Genomic DNA, 18,378 nt, shown 5'->3' on the forward strand with positions numbered 1-18,378 from the left:
TGGTACATTGAAATGTGGAGGTCAAAGGTCATTAAGGGTCATTTGAGGTCATTTTACAAATGTGTTTTTTGTTTGTGTTTTTCCTGAACCACAAAATATTATTTAAAAAAAAATTATGTTTGTTTGCCTTTTCTGACCTTGTAATTCAGCACAGACATGTTTTATGCACGGCATAATTTATTAATCTACTTATTGATAATGAATGTTATTCCTTCATCTTGCATATCAATGCTAATGAAATTGTTGGACTGATTAATCATGGTTTTGAATGTTATATATTTATTTTTCATTTATTTGAATGAGTCTTTTCATTTGAATGTTTTCAAATTATTGTTTATGACATGGCATAATATTGGAAACATAAAAGAGCACCATATTTGAAATTTAGGAATGAATGAATGACTGCCTTTCAATTACTCTTGTTCTCACTTTGCTTAAGGCTGCACTAGCTCAAATATTTGGTTTTTTCAAGATATTCTTCACTCTTGTTTGTGATGTGCATAGATCCATTTGTTTCCTTAACCTCTCTCTGTCCACAAGAGATACACTTATAATAATGAAGACTGTAATTTTAATTAGATTCCATACAGGGTCTATTTGATGCAGAAGAAGGCAGTGATGAAGGTGGTTCCATCCCCTCCGCTGGGCCTTCCTCCCCACTCCTGGCTCCAGCTCCGACCACTAGAGAAATACGCACCGGCATCCAACAGATGGAAGTTTCCAACGAGAACCTTGTGTTTGAGTCATCAGAGGAGGTCATAGAAGAGTTACCCTCCAAGGCACCAAGAAGCTTTGTGGCATCGACCATCATGGAAGTCCAAGAAGAGGAGTGTGAAGAGATGGTGGAATCACTGGAGCCCCTCCCTCTGAATAAACCAACACCCATGGTGCCGGTGGTAAAAGCCACTATGTTTAATAAGGCTGATACAGTTGTGACCTCAGCTCAGGTATATATGTTGATTAACTTAATTTACAGATCAAATGGTTTTGGTAAATAAGAAGCTTGGCCAAAAATATGCTTTGTAAAATGGACTCAAGACATATTAATTATGCCAAGTGTACTAAGAAACAAGTATGTAAAATATTGCTTTCAGAGGAAAAACAGAATATAAAAGATAAACCTGTACTTCAGCAACAAAGCTCTTCCTGGGTTCAATCCCAGCAGGGGTATTGACCTGGAAAATTAAAAATTCTGAATTTAAGTGACAACATCTGTAGATTAAATTTGGACTATCGCTCTCACCATTATGCGTTTAGAGTTGGGTATATGTGAACCATGAGTGAATTATATCCTTCCGAGAGTACCTTAAGCCATTGGTCCTGTATACAGAAGAGCCATACCTATATGTTTAGCTCACAGTCAGTTTTGAGAAGGGTGTTAAACCCTGACTGTCCCAACCTACCACAGTGCAGTAATGGACCCAAGTGGAAATAAGCTTCACAAGAGGGTTATCCAGTATTGTCAAATCAAATCAAATTATTACAGTTGCATGTAACAATATTAACATGATTTATAATGACAGCTTGGTATGGATGTCCAGATGGCCACAGTGGAGAAAGTAGATGCCCAGAGTTCACTCAAGCCTGTATTTGTGTCAGCCAAAGTAGAATCACCAACTCCAGAGCGCAGTGGACGATCATCTAAGTCAATATTATGGAAGTCCCGTATGATTTTTGGGGGTGATGGCTCTAGTAGCAACTTGCATAAAGGAAGACATGATCAGAAAGATTTGTCAGGTAAGCAAAACCACAACTAAGGGATATCTCAACTTTCTATTTTTGACACTGTGAACTTGTGGAAGTTCCTACAATTTTAAGATTGGTTCTGCAAAGTTGTGGAAGTTCCTGCCATTTGATTTTGATCTACTTTCCCCAAAATATGAGCTAAGATGGCAAAGTTATAGAGCAAAAATGATATAGAATAATATTAATATAGATTTAAAAATGTTTTTTTTTTTTTATTGGGTCTAGTAGGTTGAACCTATTGGATAAAGGGATATTATACAGTTATTTTGTCAGCAAAATAGATTTCAATTTTGACTTCCTTATTAGAAACCAAACCTACAAGTTCAATTCATGGAGGAAGGTGGACAATATCAAAAATAACATTGACCATGTAGGATGACAGCCCAATACTCTATGCATGACTGAATAAACAGCACATGTGCCATATAATTGAAGTGAAAGAATATAGCCTATGAAGAAAATAGTTGATAAAATCAAAAATATTGATAAGTTGGTATTATGATTAAATGAGAGAAAGCAATCTGAGTATAGATTTATGATTTCTCTATTCCAGTGAAGGAAGTGATTGATCAGCTTCTTACAGTATTATAGTTCAAGTTTATTTCAAGTTCAAGTTCATTCATCAATCAATTTTGGAAGTTAAAGATAAATATGTTGTATTCTCCCATTAAAATGAACAGAAAAACAATATAACAGTACTATTTATAGTTGTAAATAATCTCCCAATAATCTATGAAAATATATTTGTTTTTCAGGAGGTGAGTCGCCATCACCTAACATCAAAGGACATAAGAAAGGCAAGAAAGACAAGAAGAAGAAGAAAGATAAGGAAGGAAAGTCACCAGAAAAAAAGAGCAGTGTGTATTCTGCTGTACGGCGCTACCATGAAGACAAGAACTACATGGCTTTTTAACAAGGTAATCACAGGCTACTTTGTAAACCATCCTACATAAATGACTTTCAAATTTGCATTGTAGTCTATTATATTCTTTTTACATGTTTTTTTTTTTGTAATCATTAGAAAGAAATAGAACATTCAGTTCGCAAATTAAAGCTGCCAAGTAAACAAAAAAAAGAAGAAACATCATAGCGCTAAAAGGTTTGGGGGCAAAACTTGAAAAGACAACATTTTTTTACCTTTCACAATACTTATATGTTTCTTATAATCCCAGTGCAATTTTAGGCCTGAAATATGTTTCGCTTGGATGTAATGAATAAAAAAGTAATAACCTTTGTGGACCTTTGTGAAACATGGCATATAATTTTACTAAAAACTTGGGAACAGATAATTTTGGCACAGGCCTCAATGTGAAGTACAAAACACACACAACAAAAAGTAATCTGACCTCACTCCTTTAAAGAGTTTCTTTTTTAAATAGATTGCTGTGTTAGCATGTTTTTGTATGTCATGAATTAAAACAGAGAAATTAAATGAGGAAATACAAAAAAAAAAAAAAAAAAAAAAAAAAGAGATAGAATGCCTCTAATTTTTTTTATGACGCTTACAGGTGTACAGAATGTAGCATCCTGCTGGAAGAGTATGATGATGACACCATATCACTTGCCATTGTTGTCTTGTCAACATTCGTTCACCGTGATCCTGAAGCTTCTGCACCACTTCTCCTGGAGATGCTACAAGTGGTGTCTAGAATTGCATCAGCACACTTCTATCCCTGGCAAGCAGATAGGTAAGTGGTGTGATGGTTTATTGTAGGATGATTAGGGCAACTAGCAATCACCCGTGCTTCGCGGTCACAATCTTTAGCAGTCACAGCCTTTGGGCAATGTGGCCTTTCTTCTTGTATGCATGAGCATCAGTGTCATTTCTCTTTTGAGATTACACAACAGCATTGGTCCAGTGGATTTTTCTTTTTGCCAACATCTGCCTGAAAAGCTAACTGATATGATATGCCACAATATGAATTTCTTACCCAGCAAAAACTTACCTAACCTCCATTTCTTTACGTTCATACATCAAACCATATTTGGGTATTCACTTTCTATTAGACCATGTATTTTTTGTAATTGTACCTGCATTTACTTCAGTTATCCATAGAGTATGCAATTTAATTTGCTTTTATGTGTATTTGTTATTGAATTCAGTATTGGAAGTCCACCAGGACATTGTTGTTCAGTTGCTAAGCAGTTCCTGCGATGTACCCTGCATCAGTTGGCTCCAAATGGAATATTCCCACAGCTATTCCTCAGCAAAATAGAAGGTAGGGTATGTTGAAAGTGAGACAGACAGGGGGTGGGGGTGGAGTGTGAGAGAGAGAAAGAGGGCTGTGTATGTATTTGTGCTGTTAAGTGTTTGTTTCTACAAGCTGTATCAAATTGATTGGTACCCATCAGTTTTCATTGATACTGGATGAGTCTGACACATCAAAATTTAACATTAAGGTCCAAATACAGATTACATCCTTTTGCAAAGACCTTTCACACTGATGACGACCGAACACATAAGAAGTACTGGGTCATGCCTGAGTCACACGATGCTGCAAAGGTTAATCAGCGAATGAGGTGCTGATGTTATGATGATGTGATTCAATTGGCCAATCTGAAACCCGACTTCATATTTACACTGTAAACTGCCAAATTGGGCACTGCGAAAGATCTTTGCAAATAGGTGTAATTGTATAACAAGTCATAAACTATACATTCTGGACATTTCTAGAGTATCCAATCTTGCATATGGAAGAGACAGGCTTTTCAATAAACATCAAATTTCATGGGTATCAATCATTTTGATACAGCCTGTGTGTGTGAGAGAGGGAAGAGAAAGAATAAACAGATTCACAGACAGCAAGACACAGACATAAAATGAGAGGGCAAGCAATTCAAGAGAGGAAAAGAGAAGAAATATGTTAGATTTCAAATTAAAAGTTAATCATGAAACTGAATGTTCTTGTACTGTGATTTCAGATGCCAGTTTTCTGAAGACAATGGCTGTTGCCCTCACAGACTTCAAGGAACTTTCTCCAACAGATGCAATTAGCTATCTTCTGGAGGTAAGTAATTGTAGTATTTAGCTCCTTGTGTTTCTTTGGGTCAAAACTAGAACCATTTAGGATAACATATTGGCATAAAACTTCCCAAGAGTTGGACAGGGCTGTAAAGTGGGTGGGAAGAGGAGCATGACTCAAATATTAAGACAAATAATGCTACATACAAGATGAATGTTATGGGTTCTATAAAGGAGATCCCACAGCTGGATATAAGGGGTGTTGTTTTACCACATGCATGATATTTCTTTTTGCCTTAACTAAAGAACTGCAAGATATGTGCAATTATTGGTTTCCATGGCTCATTTCCTATAAGATCAATGTAGTAATAATAGAAAGTACAGAGCAGTTTTTTAGTTAAATTACCTTAAGTCATGCAATTAAGGTGAAAACAATCTGTGAAGAAATCTGAACATCCAAACTCTTAAAGTGATAATGTGCAAAATGAATTATAGCTTTTATAACCAAATTTTGTGCATAAGTATACTTCTAAGTAGGATTTCCTTGCAGTATCATTATTCTCTAATTTTGTAAAATGCACTTCTTGTTTTGCTAACACATGATTTTGATTTTTCTATGACAGGGTCTTAATGACAAACGCTCCTTGTCAACTCTGCGTATCCTACTGGTGATTATGAATTTGTCAGAGTATATGGAAAATCTACCACTAGAGGGCAGTAGTGCATGGTCAACGCTTATTCCGCTGTTTGAAACGTTCTTCAGGAAGCTGGTTTTGATGCTTCCTGAAAATGTATGTACTTGGGAGTCTTTCTTTCTTTAAAAAAATCTTATTTAAGTATGCACACAGGATTGCATATAACATATAGTAAAAAACAACAACTATAGTTTGATAAGCTTGTAATCGGTGGGAATTATTAGGCGTTTGCCACTACGCCGAAGAAAAGTAGACCCATGTTAAGAGTGATATGGTTGACCTGTCTGGTCAATATTGTGCATGTTAAAGGTGAACCTCATTGAAAATAAAGTTATATATCAATGGAAAGCTTATGATGTCAGGATATTAAAATTATTTTTCCGATTTTTTGATGGCCAATAAAGCTGAAAAATTAAAAAAATGAATGAATTTTTGGTCTTTTTTAAGGCGCCCAAAAAGCACCCAAATCAATCGTCTATGACCTTGAGAATGCTCGTGACGTGAGCTCAGGGTTCGCAGTCACGTGATCTTACTCGGAACGTGTAAACAAGACTTGATTCCTGTACTTTGCAAGCTGCCCGGCAAGTCTGATTTTCACAATAAAGCTTGAAATTAGAGGAATCTTCAAGTTGCTGGTTCCTTCTATATATATTAGAAATAATAGAATTATTGTCAACACATAAATTTTCCGTAAATTTTGACAAAATCAGTCATAACTGGCTGGGTATAACTGGGTAATTGAGTTTGAATTTCGGCTGGGATCAATCCCATGCGCAAATGCTTGCTGCTACCGTTCATGTCATGGACTGAAAAAACATGATCGAATAACAAATTAAATACTTGTTTGTTCAGTACATTCCCTATATATTCTAGATTCATTGTAAAATGTCTGATTAAAAAAATATCGTCTTGCAGTAATCCAAAAATTAATAAAAAAACCGCCGATTTCATCAAATCCAGCCCATATAAAGGTTTTCATATTTAGCGCATTATTAATATCGTCGTTCTTTCCACACAATCACGATTGAAAGAAATAGATACTTTATTATGAAATAAATACAATTTAGACTTAGTAGACCGTTATTTGATGGAATTCTGAAATCTGAATAAAATTAAAATATTGTCGCTTGTGTCATGATTCTTTAATGATAGTACAATCAGTGTACGGTACTGAAAAAGTGAAACATTCATGTTTTATGGATTACCGAACACGATCGTAAATTGCTGCTGAAGTGCAGGGACGGATATGCACAAACACAGCGACTCGCTCGGTGCTTCGTCCTCTGTGTTTCATGGGGTGTTTCAGCCAATTTGATCAATCGTTCCCTTATATTTGGAACATTTACAGGAATAAATTTTGCTGATGAAGTAGCAATAAGTTGGAATTATCAGAATGTGAATATCATTGGTCATTTTGTCTGCAAGTACAGTACAGTCGCGGATACTGAACACTCGGCGTAGTGAGACTCAGTCAGTCACTGCTGAGCTCATCCTGTATGTATCTATATATACGAGTTCGCTTATCATACATGACCGGTTGTAAAGCTAAGAAATAATAAAAAAATCCTGTACATGTACCTTATTCTATTCCTTCATTTTCTCATTGTGATAAGTTCATCTCAACTTGGTGTGACGATCTGAACTGGTAGCACTAGCAGTTATTTTTTTGTAATCTCTTTTCATTCCGGTTCGGCTAATCTTCGCTCTTCGTGCTTTACTGTAATATTCCCTATGCATATCGTGGATGGCTTGGCCTATCCCAAATCACCCCGCCAGCACTTTTCCCATTTTAAATCCACACACTTTATTCAGGAACTTCATTCTTAATTTGATCATGATATTTCCTTCATGTTATTCTTATTTTATTGAAGATATTTTTCATGTAAAGTAAGTTGACAATGACTGAATTCGTGCATTGGCCCGATGCATGCCACGGTAATACACGGACATTGTGTTTACAATCAAACCCGAAGTAACTGTGAGTCCCTGAGCTGACGTCATCAACGAAAGCGCCCAATTTGAACGATTTCGTTTTGTAATTTAGGGGGGGTACCAATATCCAATCTTTGTATGGAGATTATGTCTAGCCTGGTACGCTATGCAAATAAAAAATATTCTTTTCTGCTTCCTGACATCATAAGCTTTCCATTGATATATAACTTTATTTTCAATGAGGTTCACCTTTAAAGAAAGTAGACAAGGACTTGAATTAATAATTTGTGGTGCTTTTGGCAAGATGTTACAAGACAGTTCTAGAAATATAATATATTGATATTAATCCGCGATGTTATAAGGCCCACAGATTACGAGCTGATCAAACTTTATAGGAAAGTATACATTTTTTAAGAAGGTCGAAAATCGTATATCCAAAATGATAAAAAATAACATATATTATTGTTCTAGAGCCAAAAATCTTTTCTTTTTTTTAATATGTCTTACTGGTCAAAATTGGCATTTTTTTTCTTCAAATTTTCACCTAGTACATGTATTGGCCATGAGGGAGTAGTAATTAGAATTTGTTTATATATTAATAATAATGTAATTTTGGAATTATGAAACCTTGTGTAGAATATTGTGGCCTGAGCCAGAGTGGTTAAACTCATAAAAGCTAGCATAAATGCTGTTATTCGTGGGTGTACAAGGCAATGCGTACTGCACAAAAGAAACACAATTATTATTATCGGAAGCTTGAAGTAGCCTTACTGCTCAGCTCATATATGGCAAAAAAAATCCTTTTTGGAATGAAATAAACCTTGTTGGATGGTATAAAATGTATTGATGTAAAGGTAAGGTCGTATTTAACCCTGAAATGCTAAATAATTCAAATCCTAATTGCTTATTCATAGCCATATGTTTTAATAATTTCTACACTCTGTTTGTTTCCACAAACCAGTCTGACTTGGACTACATGTTCCGCATAATGATAGTGTTATTGAAGTGTCCAGCAACGAAAGCGCTGCCTTCTTTATTAGATCCTATGACGAAGATCATCCAGTTTGCTATTCAGAAGGCGAGGTTTAAACTCAAGTACCTCATGGAGATGTGCTCTCTCTGCAACAAGATCTTCTCAAAGGTGAAGTAGATACATGACAGTCTTAATTCCAATGCATGAGTTGTTATAGATTTTAAAGAATGTCATGATTTCCATTCATCAGGCCAGTTCATCACTCCCCCTCTCTGTATTTTGTGTCATTGTCTCTTCTTTCTGTCTATGTCACTTTCATAATCTCCCTCTGTCCCTTCTTCTCTCCTTCCTTCTGTCTTCCCTCCGTACTCTCTCAAAGTTACTGCAAGGTTTATATTTTCACAGTTCATTTTAGAACCACAAATTTAAAAGCTTGCAAAAATATTTGAAACCCATATGCTTATGTGCAGCTGTTTGAAGCCCCTAATAAAAGAAGCCAGTTAAAATCTCAAAAAAATTAATATCGCTATAATATCCTGCAAACGTGTTCAAAATGTTATTATTGTTATAACTTGTTTTTTTTTGTGTTTTTTTGACTAATATAGGACCGTGAGAAGCAGTTCATATGTCGTGGTGTAATGCTGGAATTGGTAAACGCTCTCAAATTCAAGTCGTCACTCCCTGACATCAATCTGATCCAGCTGGTACAGTTTGTTCTGCTGGATGCAGGAGGCAAACTCAGTGATTTCATTAATCCTAGTGGAGGAGTGCTGGATGTCAACATGGAACATTTGGAATGTGATTTGGTGAGATTTGTTTAATATAAGTAAAGAAGGCAGACTATACATGGGTACTCATCATGGGAGGCAAAATAGTGATATTTTCAGCAAAGTTTGTTTTTAGTGTGTATTTGTTTGCTTTTTATATGTAAGGGGATTTTGCTGAGAATGGGTTGAGCACTATATGTACAAACTTGTGTGTGTTCTTGCTTACAGAATGCTAAATACTATAGGGTTCATGGATTTCAACTGCAATACCGGTAATAGTAAATTCAAAGATATTCAAAGTATATCAATGATTTTTCTCAGCCAAAATAGCACAATTCTGTAACACAGTTACACACCCTTTATAATGTATGGATTTGTTTTGCAGAGTACTGGTGCTATGGAATGCCTGAAACAGTACATCAATGACTGCATTGAGTATGTTGGAGATCTGCACACACTAACCAAAGTCAAGGTAACAAAGAAAACATTCTTATGGAGTGATAAGGTTTTCTTAATATGTCAAGGTGTGTCATATCCCTTGCCATTATTCAAACTAGTGCCCTGGAAGGGGCAGGATTTTGTCAATCCTGATCCTGGCATAATTTCTCCGAATAATACCAACCTGACCCGACTTGCCCCAAACAATTTGGAATGATCCTGCCGGATTTGAACGTCATTAAATTTTTTGCACACCAGACTGACCAATCCGAACTTTTGCTTGCCTTATCGCGATCCATTCTAGCCTTTTCAGATCTCGATGTACTGTGTGTGTGTAGTGTTTAATTAACTCAACAATTCCAGTATTCTCACTCATAATAATATGTGACATGATCTGGTCCATGTGGGCCAAAGGCGGCAAATTTGAAATTGAGATAAAGGCAAAAAAAAAACCAATAACAAAGCTTCATAACTTTAGAACCAAGTATGCTAGACCTGTTTCGTTTTCAGTATATGATAGCCTATTGTTTGCATAAGGTAGTAATTATAGTAACTCAGTTTTCAAAAATGCCTCCTTGGCCCCCATGGTGTAAATCGTGTCACATATACTAAGATATATTTATTAATTTTTGCTGATCCTGACCTGGACCGGAAGAAAGAACCTTGGGCTCAGTCCATGTCAAAACAGACTGAGTGTACACCCACCCTCTTGGATTATGCTCTCCTTTGGCTCAGGGGTACCTTTCATGGACCCCTAGGTGAGGTCTGAGAAAAAATTCAAATTCAATTTCGTTTCGAATGGCGGGCCATCTAAGTTTGGCGACCTTGACCAAAATTGGGAATTTAAGGTGTCCAAATGACAAAGCGCTCTCTTTGAGAGGCATTTTCTTCTTAATTAAATCAGTTGTGACCCTCTTTTTGAATGTGGTCACTCACTGGCTGTGTCTGAAATGCCTAATGCCAAAAAGATTGATTTGAATTTCGATTTGGGATTTCAGGGGGGTCAAAATCAGCACTTCATACTGTTCAATCAAATTATCTTTGATTTTGAAGGACCCATGATAATGCCACAGTGCACTTATAGGTCCTAATTATGTTCAGAATGGATTAACCATGTGCCAATGTCTATGAGCAATTCAAAAAAGAGAAATTTCTAGACCCCTACAGAATTTTAGGCCCCCTAAAGTGGTTCAGCCACAAATGGCGCTTAAAATCGGCACATTTTGACACCTAATAACTTTAGGTGTACACCAGATATGAATTTCTAGTCTTTTGCATCTGAAAGAATGTAGTCTAATGTTACTTGGAACATAAGATTTGTTTTGTATTTTTGTGTTTTGATACTTTCAAAAGGTCGTTGACCTATGGACATTTTTTCGTCATAGCGCCCTCCTGAAAGGTCTGACACATAACAAACTATACATTTTTGGAATCCTCATGACCATACGAGTAATTTGATATATTACTTGACATAATTGGGAGCATTCTGAAAATTTGACTCCCATAACCTGTACTTTGCATGTGCATCGTTGCCAGGAAGTGCATTTTGACCCCCTTAAAAATCCATACAGAGGATTAGAAAGTAGTTTTTCTTATTACTTGACTCAAGAGCAACTTGAAATATCAGGATAAATAATACAAATGGCTATAAAGTGATCAAAAATATAAAAAAAATATCATACTAAAATTGGCATTTTGTACCGTATCCTGTATGCATGGTATGTTAGGCAAAAATGACTATTTTTGAAAGCGTCAACTTAATACTAAAACACAAAAAATACAAAACAAATCTTATGTTCCTAGTAACATTAAACTACATTCTTTCAGATACAAAAGACTAGAAATTCATATCTGGTGTACACCTAAAGTTATTAGGGGTCAAAATTTGCCAACTTTAAGTGCCATTTGTGGCTGAACCACTTTAGGGGTGGCCTAAAATTCTGTAGGGGTCTAGAAATTTCTCTTTTTTTTTAATTGCTCATAGACATTGGCATATGGTTAATCCATTCTGAATATAATTAGGACCTATAAGTGCACTGTGACATTATCATGGGTCCTTCAAAATCAAGATAATTTGATTGAACAGTACTGAAGTGCTGATTTTGACCCCTCTGAAATCCCAACGAAATTCAAATCTATCTTTTTGGCATTAGGTATTTCAGACACAGCCAGTGAGTGACCACATTCAAAAAGAGGATCACAACTGATTCAATTAAGAAGAAAGTGCCCTCAAAGAGAGCACTTTGTCATTTGGACCCTTAAATTCACAATTTTGGTCGAGGTCGCCAAACTTTGATCCCCCGCCATTCGCAAACAAAATGGAATTTGAATTTTTTCTTGTGACCTCACCTAGGGATCCATGAAAGGTACCCCTGAGCCAAAGGAGAGCAAAATCCAAGAGGGTGGGTGTACACTCAATCTGTTTCGACATGGACTGACCCCTTGGTCTCTTTCAACTTGGCGAGAACTCATCCCGACCCGGCCAAAGCTGTTGATATAGTCCCCAATCCGACCCGACCCATAAATTTTGAAATTTTTAAAATCTTATCTGCTGCCGGTCTGGGGTATTTTGGGTTTTCGGGTTGCCCCACAGGGCACTTATTCAAACTGCTGCAAATAGACCTAAGAAGACTATGCAAAAAGTAGCCTAAATTATAAGTTTAAAAGATTCTATAGATATATATCATACAGTATGTGCCCCTATTTAAACACTGAATAAATGAAGACGTCTGCAATGTTGTGATTTTAGGACAATCTAAAGGGAGGATCACAGAACCTGAATGAAGACACACTAGGCAGTCAGTTAAAGGCTGGTGTGGCTCAGATAATGGCATTGGAATTCACTCGTAGTAACATGCAGAATACAAAGGCTGTACAACGCTTATTACCATGGCTGTATCATCCACCATCGGCCATGCAACAAGGGTATGTACAAACAGTGATATAATACACTAATATAATACAACTGAACTTGGTATGTATGGGCATTGAACAGGCAGGCAGCAAGATGAAACAAACATTCTTGCTTCTCAACATAAAAAGTGCAGCTAATTGATTGTAGACCAATAAGGTAGAACTAGAGAGTACTGACTCCACCATGTTTTTTGTGTCGCTCTTGGAGGGCAAAATAGTGGCCCTCCGCATTATTTCGCTATGCACCCAGCAAACTTTATTCAAAGTGTTTTGTTGTTTGTAAAGAAACAAAAAAGTCACAGATTTCTATATGTCAATTACATTAGATTGTTGGCTAATACAGAAAGTTGCTGAGAGATATTTCCTTACATGTGCAGTATATAATTTAAAATAACATTCAGGAAAATTAAAATAATCAACAGTATGTTCTTTGTCTGCATAAATAATTATGTGCCTTATATTGTCCACAATAGAAAACTACAAAAATATGTGTTGGGGCAGCACACATCCCTTAACATATATGTATCACAGACAAGCAGCTTATAGACTGAGTTAACTTGACTGCTTTTCTGTAAAAAATCCTATTTCTTTTCATTCTTTTACAGACCAAGAGAGTTTATTGACTGCATAGCTCACATTCGTCTGTTATCCTGGCTTCTGTTAGGATCCCTAACCCACTCAGCGGTATGCCCACAGAACACGAATACCACTCACTTCTTATGCCAACCAATCCCTTTGGAAGCTGGTATCCATATTGCTGATCATGTGCAGGTTATCCTGGCTGGGTTTGCTGAGCAGTCTAAGGCATCTGTCTTGCATATGTCATCACTCTTTCATGTCTTTATTCTTTGTCAGGTATGTAGCTTATTTTATTATTAGGCAATATAAACAAATTATTTTGATCTTTCGATCGACCATCGATGCTTGGTCGATCCTTATTATTTATGAAATCAATTGACTATTGTTTATTGGGATAACATATGTATTAACAGTGATCAATATAAATTTAGCATTAATTGTGATTAATTAGTTATTAAAGTTTTTTTTTAAACTTCCGTGGTCGTGCCTGTGCGTATCACGTACACGAGCGTAAACGCAAAAGCAATAAACAATCACGCTGATTGGCTGATCAATGACTTGACAACAAGCCGGCTGATCCATTGGTTTTCGGCGCGGCGCGTAGTAGGTGACCTTGTCACTTCTACGCGATCGCAATTCACCAGCGCGTACCCGGACCACAGAAGTTTAAAAAAAACAACTTTAGTTCATTAATAACAAGCATCGAACCAGCATGGTGTCCATCCAAAGATCAAACAAATTGTTTCTGGTGCCTTATTTCAATGTGATATGTAGCTGAGGATAATTATGACATTTAGTTAGGTTAAGGGAGTGGATGCACTCTGTGGTTGTCATGTGTAGAGTGCTGTATTGTATTCAGCCTGAGAGATGATAGTGCATCACAATCACTTACTAATAATGGTCATAAATAAATATATACATTGTATTTTTGATGAGTTCAGGCTTGGGATTGTCAGTGGTAAATGCAGGATTTTGAAATGTTTCAATTAAGACACAAGTCTTACAGGTATAACAATATTTGATGATTGATGTTTAAGGAGAGTGACTGTCACACAACTTAACAAGTCTAAACTATTATTACCCTGTCTGGTCTTACTTGAAGGCCTTTGAAATATTATGTAATATCTGTTGCCCCATTGTACAGCCATGAGCTAAACATTGCAAAGCCACAACAAGCACCAGCCCTGTTCTTCACCACAATATAACTAAATGAGTTTTAAAACATTTTTTAATATATCTGCAGCTATGGACTATGTATTGTGAGTGTATGGCAAGTACCAACCCATTGACTAGTGAAGCCCACCATACAGCCATGATGTGTGTCATGGATTTCTGGGGCAGGGTAACCCCTGGGATCTTGCAGCTGCTTTCACACTCAAAAGTGGTAAGTAATAGTGTATTCATCAGACAGGATAATAACTTCAGTGCTTTAATGCTTTGACCAAAATTCCCTTGAAAATCAGTATGTTAATTTTCAGTTCCATTCTACAAGTGCATGCATAAGACCATGATGCGTCATAACTGTCAGCTGGACTAGTTGGGCAGGTAACTGATAAAACTTACCAACGCAACAGTAACTCTTACCTGTCCACCCATCATAATAGAGTAAAGCAGACTTAATTGCAACCAGCTATTCAGTCGTGTAATTTTCAATTTTAGCAGTGTTGCAGCAAATTAAGCACCAATTAGCTGCAATGCTGGTATCAAAGTACTTGCCTGCAAAAGGCCCATAAGTTATTGACAGTCAAGTCAATGAGACATCATCAAACTTGAGTGCTTTAGACTCATGTTTGTCATTATCATCAATCTTTTTTGACAATTGACACTTTGAATCAGCATTTCTGCTGACATTGCTTGTCTTTTATCTAAAAATTTCATTGTCTTAGCTTAAGGGCTGGGGTATGAACGTTTGGACAGTATTTATTGTGGGACATTAGAGCACATCAGACATATCGAATTGCATTCTGAATACGAAGAATGTCATTCTGATATCAAATAATTTTGATTTTTGAAATGCGCAATTTAATACACATTTTATGGCAAATCATTAAAATTGATATTTTTGATATTTAACAGTACTTGAAGTAAACTTTATAAATCTGATGATTTATACTTAAAGTGTATGTAGGTGGGATGAAAAGTCGACGATCAATTGAAAATTTTGACCTTTTCGTATTGAAGATATCGATTTTTTTCCAAAACACCAAAAAAATTAGGTCTTTTTGGGAAAAAATCCATATCTTCAATATGAAAGGTCAAAATTTTCAATTGACCGTCGGCTTTTCCTCCCTGCTACATACACTTTAAGAATATGTCATTAGATATATATAATTTACTTCGAGGACTGTTATATATCAAAAATTTGAAAAATATCCAATTTTTATAATTTGTCATAAAATTTGTATTATATTGTGATTTTCAAAAAATGAAAATTATTTGATATCAGAAAGACATGCTTCGTATTCAGAATGCAATTCGATAGGTCTGAGGTGCTCTCATGTTCCACAAAAAATACTGTCGAAACGCAATAAACGCTCATTTTAGATCCCTTAAAGTTTCAAGGAATTTGTGCATTATGAAGGTTCTATTTTTTTTTTCAGCTTGCTGATATGGTGAACTTACATTTCTTAAGCTTAATGGAAGCATTGCAGGAGTGCAACTCATCCGTTCTAGCTAAGGTAAATAATATAGAATTTCACCCTTAAATAAAGAGCCCAATTTCTTTGTGAAGATTTGCACACTTCAAGCATCCAGTGCCAGTGATAGGCTGCTTCCATGATCTGTAAATACTTGCCAACAGTATTTAGTATATTGTATGATGTAATCGCGAAGGCACAAAATGCTCTATCGCATATCTGCGAAGGCACGCAATGCTGGCATGATTGTTAGACACCGCACGATCGAACGATCAGCCCTCATGAATATGAGAGAACTCGCTTCATACAATGCACAGTGACTTTGACTGGTTTTACGCGGTCTGTTATTCTTTCGTCCATGGTGAGCACACTAGTGTCTTTGGTGTCTAAGGTCATCAGTTCAAAATCTTCGCTGCACAAATAAAAAATGCACCCTCACCATGGCTCATCTGGAAAATGCAAGGCAAGTTGCCCATGATAAAGACCTTGTTACAGTAGTCAGTTGTGATCAGGGTAACACCTGATTGTCAGCTACACTTAATTAACTGTATGCACTGACCCGCTCTCTATAACAACCCCCTTCACCAGGTCCCTTGGACTAGTTGAAGTTTCATCAGCATTATCACTGATTACAGCTGTTAATACCTGGATATGCTTAGCATTAAAAATGGTATCTGCATGACAGGCTCTCTCAGCTGGCAACCCATGAGCAAAATCCAACTCACTGGTTTGCAAATGGCTTATGTGAATGTGAAGGAATTGTCCAATTCCAAAACATTTGTTAAGGAAAATATAGGCCACATTTTAAAATAAAAGCTGCTGATCACAATCTACACTCTTTTGTTTTAAAGTTGTTACATTAACATTTCTATTGTCATTCTCATTTATGCATGCAAGTATGAATGTTTGTGACCTATGAAAGAATGTTCCATTTTGTTCATAGAAAGATTTCTGATTACTAGGATACTCCTTTCACTGCCATCTGTAATGCATAACAATGCCAAATCATTTATATGTGTAAAGCAAGACTTTGTTTAGTTCAAGGTTTTCGTAATATAAGATTGAAATTGACCGAAATTATACATATGTAAAACGTTATAAAACACATTTGTTGAATTTTATTTGTAATACAGCTATTTCCAATGTGGACACCAATTTTGTTCAGTTATCCAGCTAAGGTAAGAATATTATGTTATTTGATTTAGATATGTGGTACCTGACTGCTGCATTGTTTGTAATTATTTATTATATTGTTTCTTTGTTTGCTGGCTTGGGTGTGTTTGTTTGTTTGTTTGACAGGAATTACACTCAATGAGTTAAAGTGATATACAGGGTGTATCAAAATAAAGTATACAGTTTGAAAAATGCCACTAGATTTAAAGTTCAAGGTTTTTTTTATCAAAATGTTATAGTTGATAACTGAATCAACATATTGTCCTCCCACAACTGTTAAAATATGATATTGTGTTAAAATATGTTTCAAATGTAATATTGACCCATTTTACAGTTGTCTGGAAACCTCCAAGTGAGACTTCAGAATTGTGAGAATTGGCCACCACCGAGCCTGACTAAAGGAGAGGTCATGTCCTACAACTCAGCCATTCTACTCAAATGGCTCAAGAAGTTGCAGTTCAAGATGGGTCAGATTGAAATACAGTCATCTGCTGCCACTCAGCTCTACACAGTGTGAATACCGTAATTCGGGAGAATAAGCTGCTGGAGTCGGTTATATGAAAAGATTGAACATGCCAAAGTCAGGGAATTATATCCTGCTGACAATATTATGTCAGAATATTTAGCACTAGAAAATTTAGCATTATATGCACGAAACATATTCTGAAAAAGATGTAATTTTGTGATTTTTCAGGTACATGTGGTATCTTTCCAATGTAAACTTGTAGACACACTCAACACTTCATTGAGTACACATATCATTCAACCCAATCATAAGTGGTATCCAAGGTCATGATGAACAAAGGCATTCACTACAGATGTTAGTATCAGGTATAGCACTTAGTTGTGTTGGAGTTGTTCATCTGTGTCCCTCTTTTGGCTACATTTCAGGTGATATTACTTGACATATTTTAGTTGGGAAATGAATTTGGAAATGCCATGGAAGTTACAGAATTTTATTTTCTTGAAGCTGCAGGAAACATTGTATTAATTGACACAGTTTATTTATCAACTTGAATATGTGGTATATGCTTTGTTTACAATGTATTGTAATTCACCACAATTTTTAACCACTCTCTACTATATTTGACACTTTTAGTATATTGTATGATTTAAATATTCAGAATAAAATATATAGAAACACTGTGTAAATATATGCAATACAAATTATCCCGTTCAGTATATTAATGAAACTTTTGATTTTTGTCAATGTCAGAATTCATATAACTTTTGTAAACTTATTATTATTATTATTATTATTATTATTATTAACTTATGATGGACCAATATTAATTGACAAACCATCGACCAGTTGAAGTTAACCAAATAATCATACTAGCTGGAGAACTTATACACTAGGAACCAATATAGTTAAGAAAAAGTTAAGAAACGGAAGTTATGTTGACAAAAATGAACTAATATGGATTTTATCTTGAGTTTTCCTAAACAGACCTCTGTGATTTGAAAGGTTACTATATGTAGTTCAGATCCATTCAATAATAGTTAAGATTCTTGGTCCCAAAGGTATGTTTTGAACTTCAACTGTAAATTGACCCAGAAAGTG

General features: G+C 35.8%; 1 protein-coding gene across 1 annotated transcript in view; it reads left to right on the forward strand.

The window, feature by feature from the left end:
* LOC140152533 (protein unc-79 homolog) overlaps positions 1-18,159 on the forward strand; it is a 64,426-nt gene extending 46,267 nt beyond the window's left edge. Inside the window, 16 exon segments of the mRNA XM_072174899.1 lie at positions 580-947; positions 1,524-1,737; positions 2,502-2,673; positions 3,255-3,434; positions 3,850-3,965; positions 4,669-4,754; positions 5,332-5,499; positions 8,297-8,476; positions 8,914-9,114; positions 9,461-9,547; positions 12,263-12,438; positions 13,032-13,281; positions 14,249-14,389; positions 15,606-15,683; positions 16,775-16,819; positions 17,149-18,159. Of these exon segments, the coding sequence (XP_072031000.1) occupies positions 580-947; positions 1,524-1,737; positions 2,502-2,673; positions 3,255-3,434; positions 3,850-3,965; positions 4,669-4,754; positions 5,332-5,499; positions 8,297-8,476; positions 8,914-9,114; positions 9,461-9,547; positions 12,263-12,438; positions 13,032-13,281; positions 14,249-14,389; positions 15,606-15,683; positions 16,775-16,819; positions 17,149-17,331 (2,645 nt within the window). The 3' untranslated portion in view covers positions 17,332-18,159.
* Positions 18,160-18,378: the final 219 nt, after the last annotated feature.

This window comes from Amphiura filiformis, chromosome 5, assembly GCF_039555335.1.
Source record: "Amphiura filiformis chromosome 5, Afil_fr2py, whole genome shotgun sequence".
NCBI lineage: Eukaryota > Metazoa > Echinodermata > Ophiuroidea > Amphilepidida > Amphiuridae > Amphiura > Amphiura filiformis.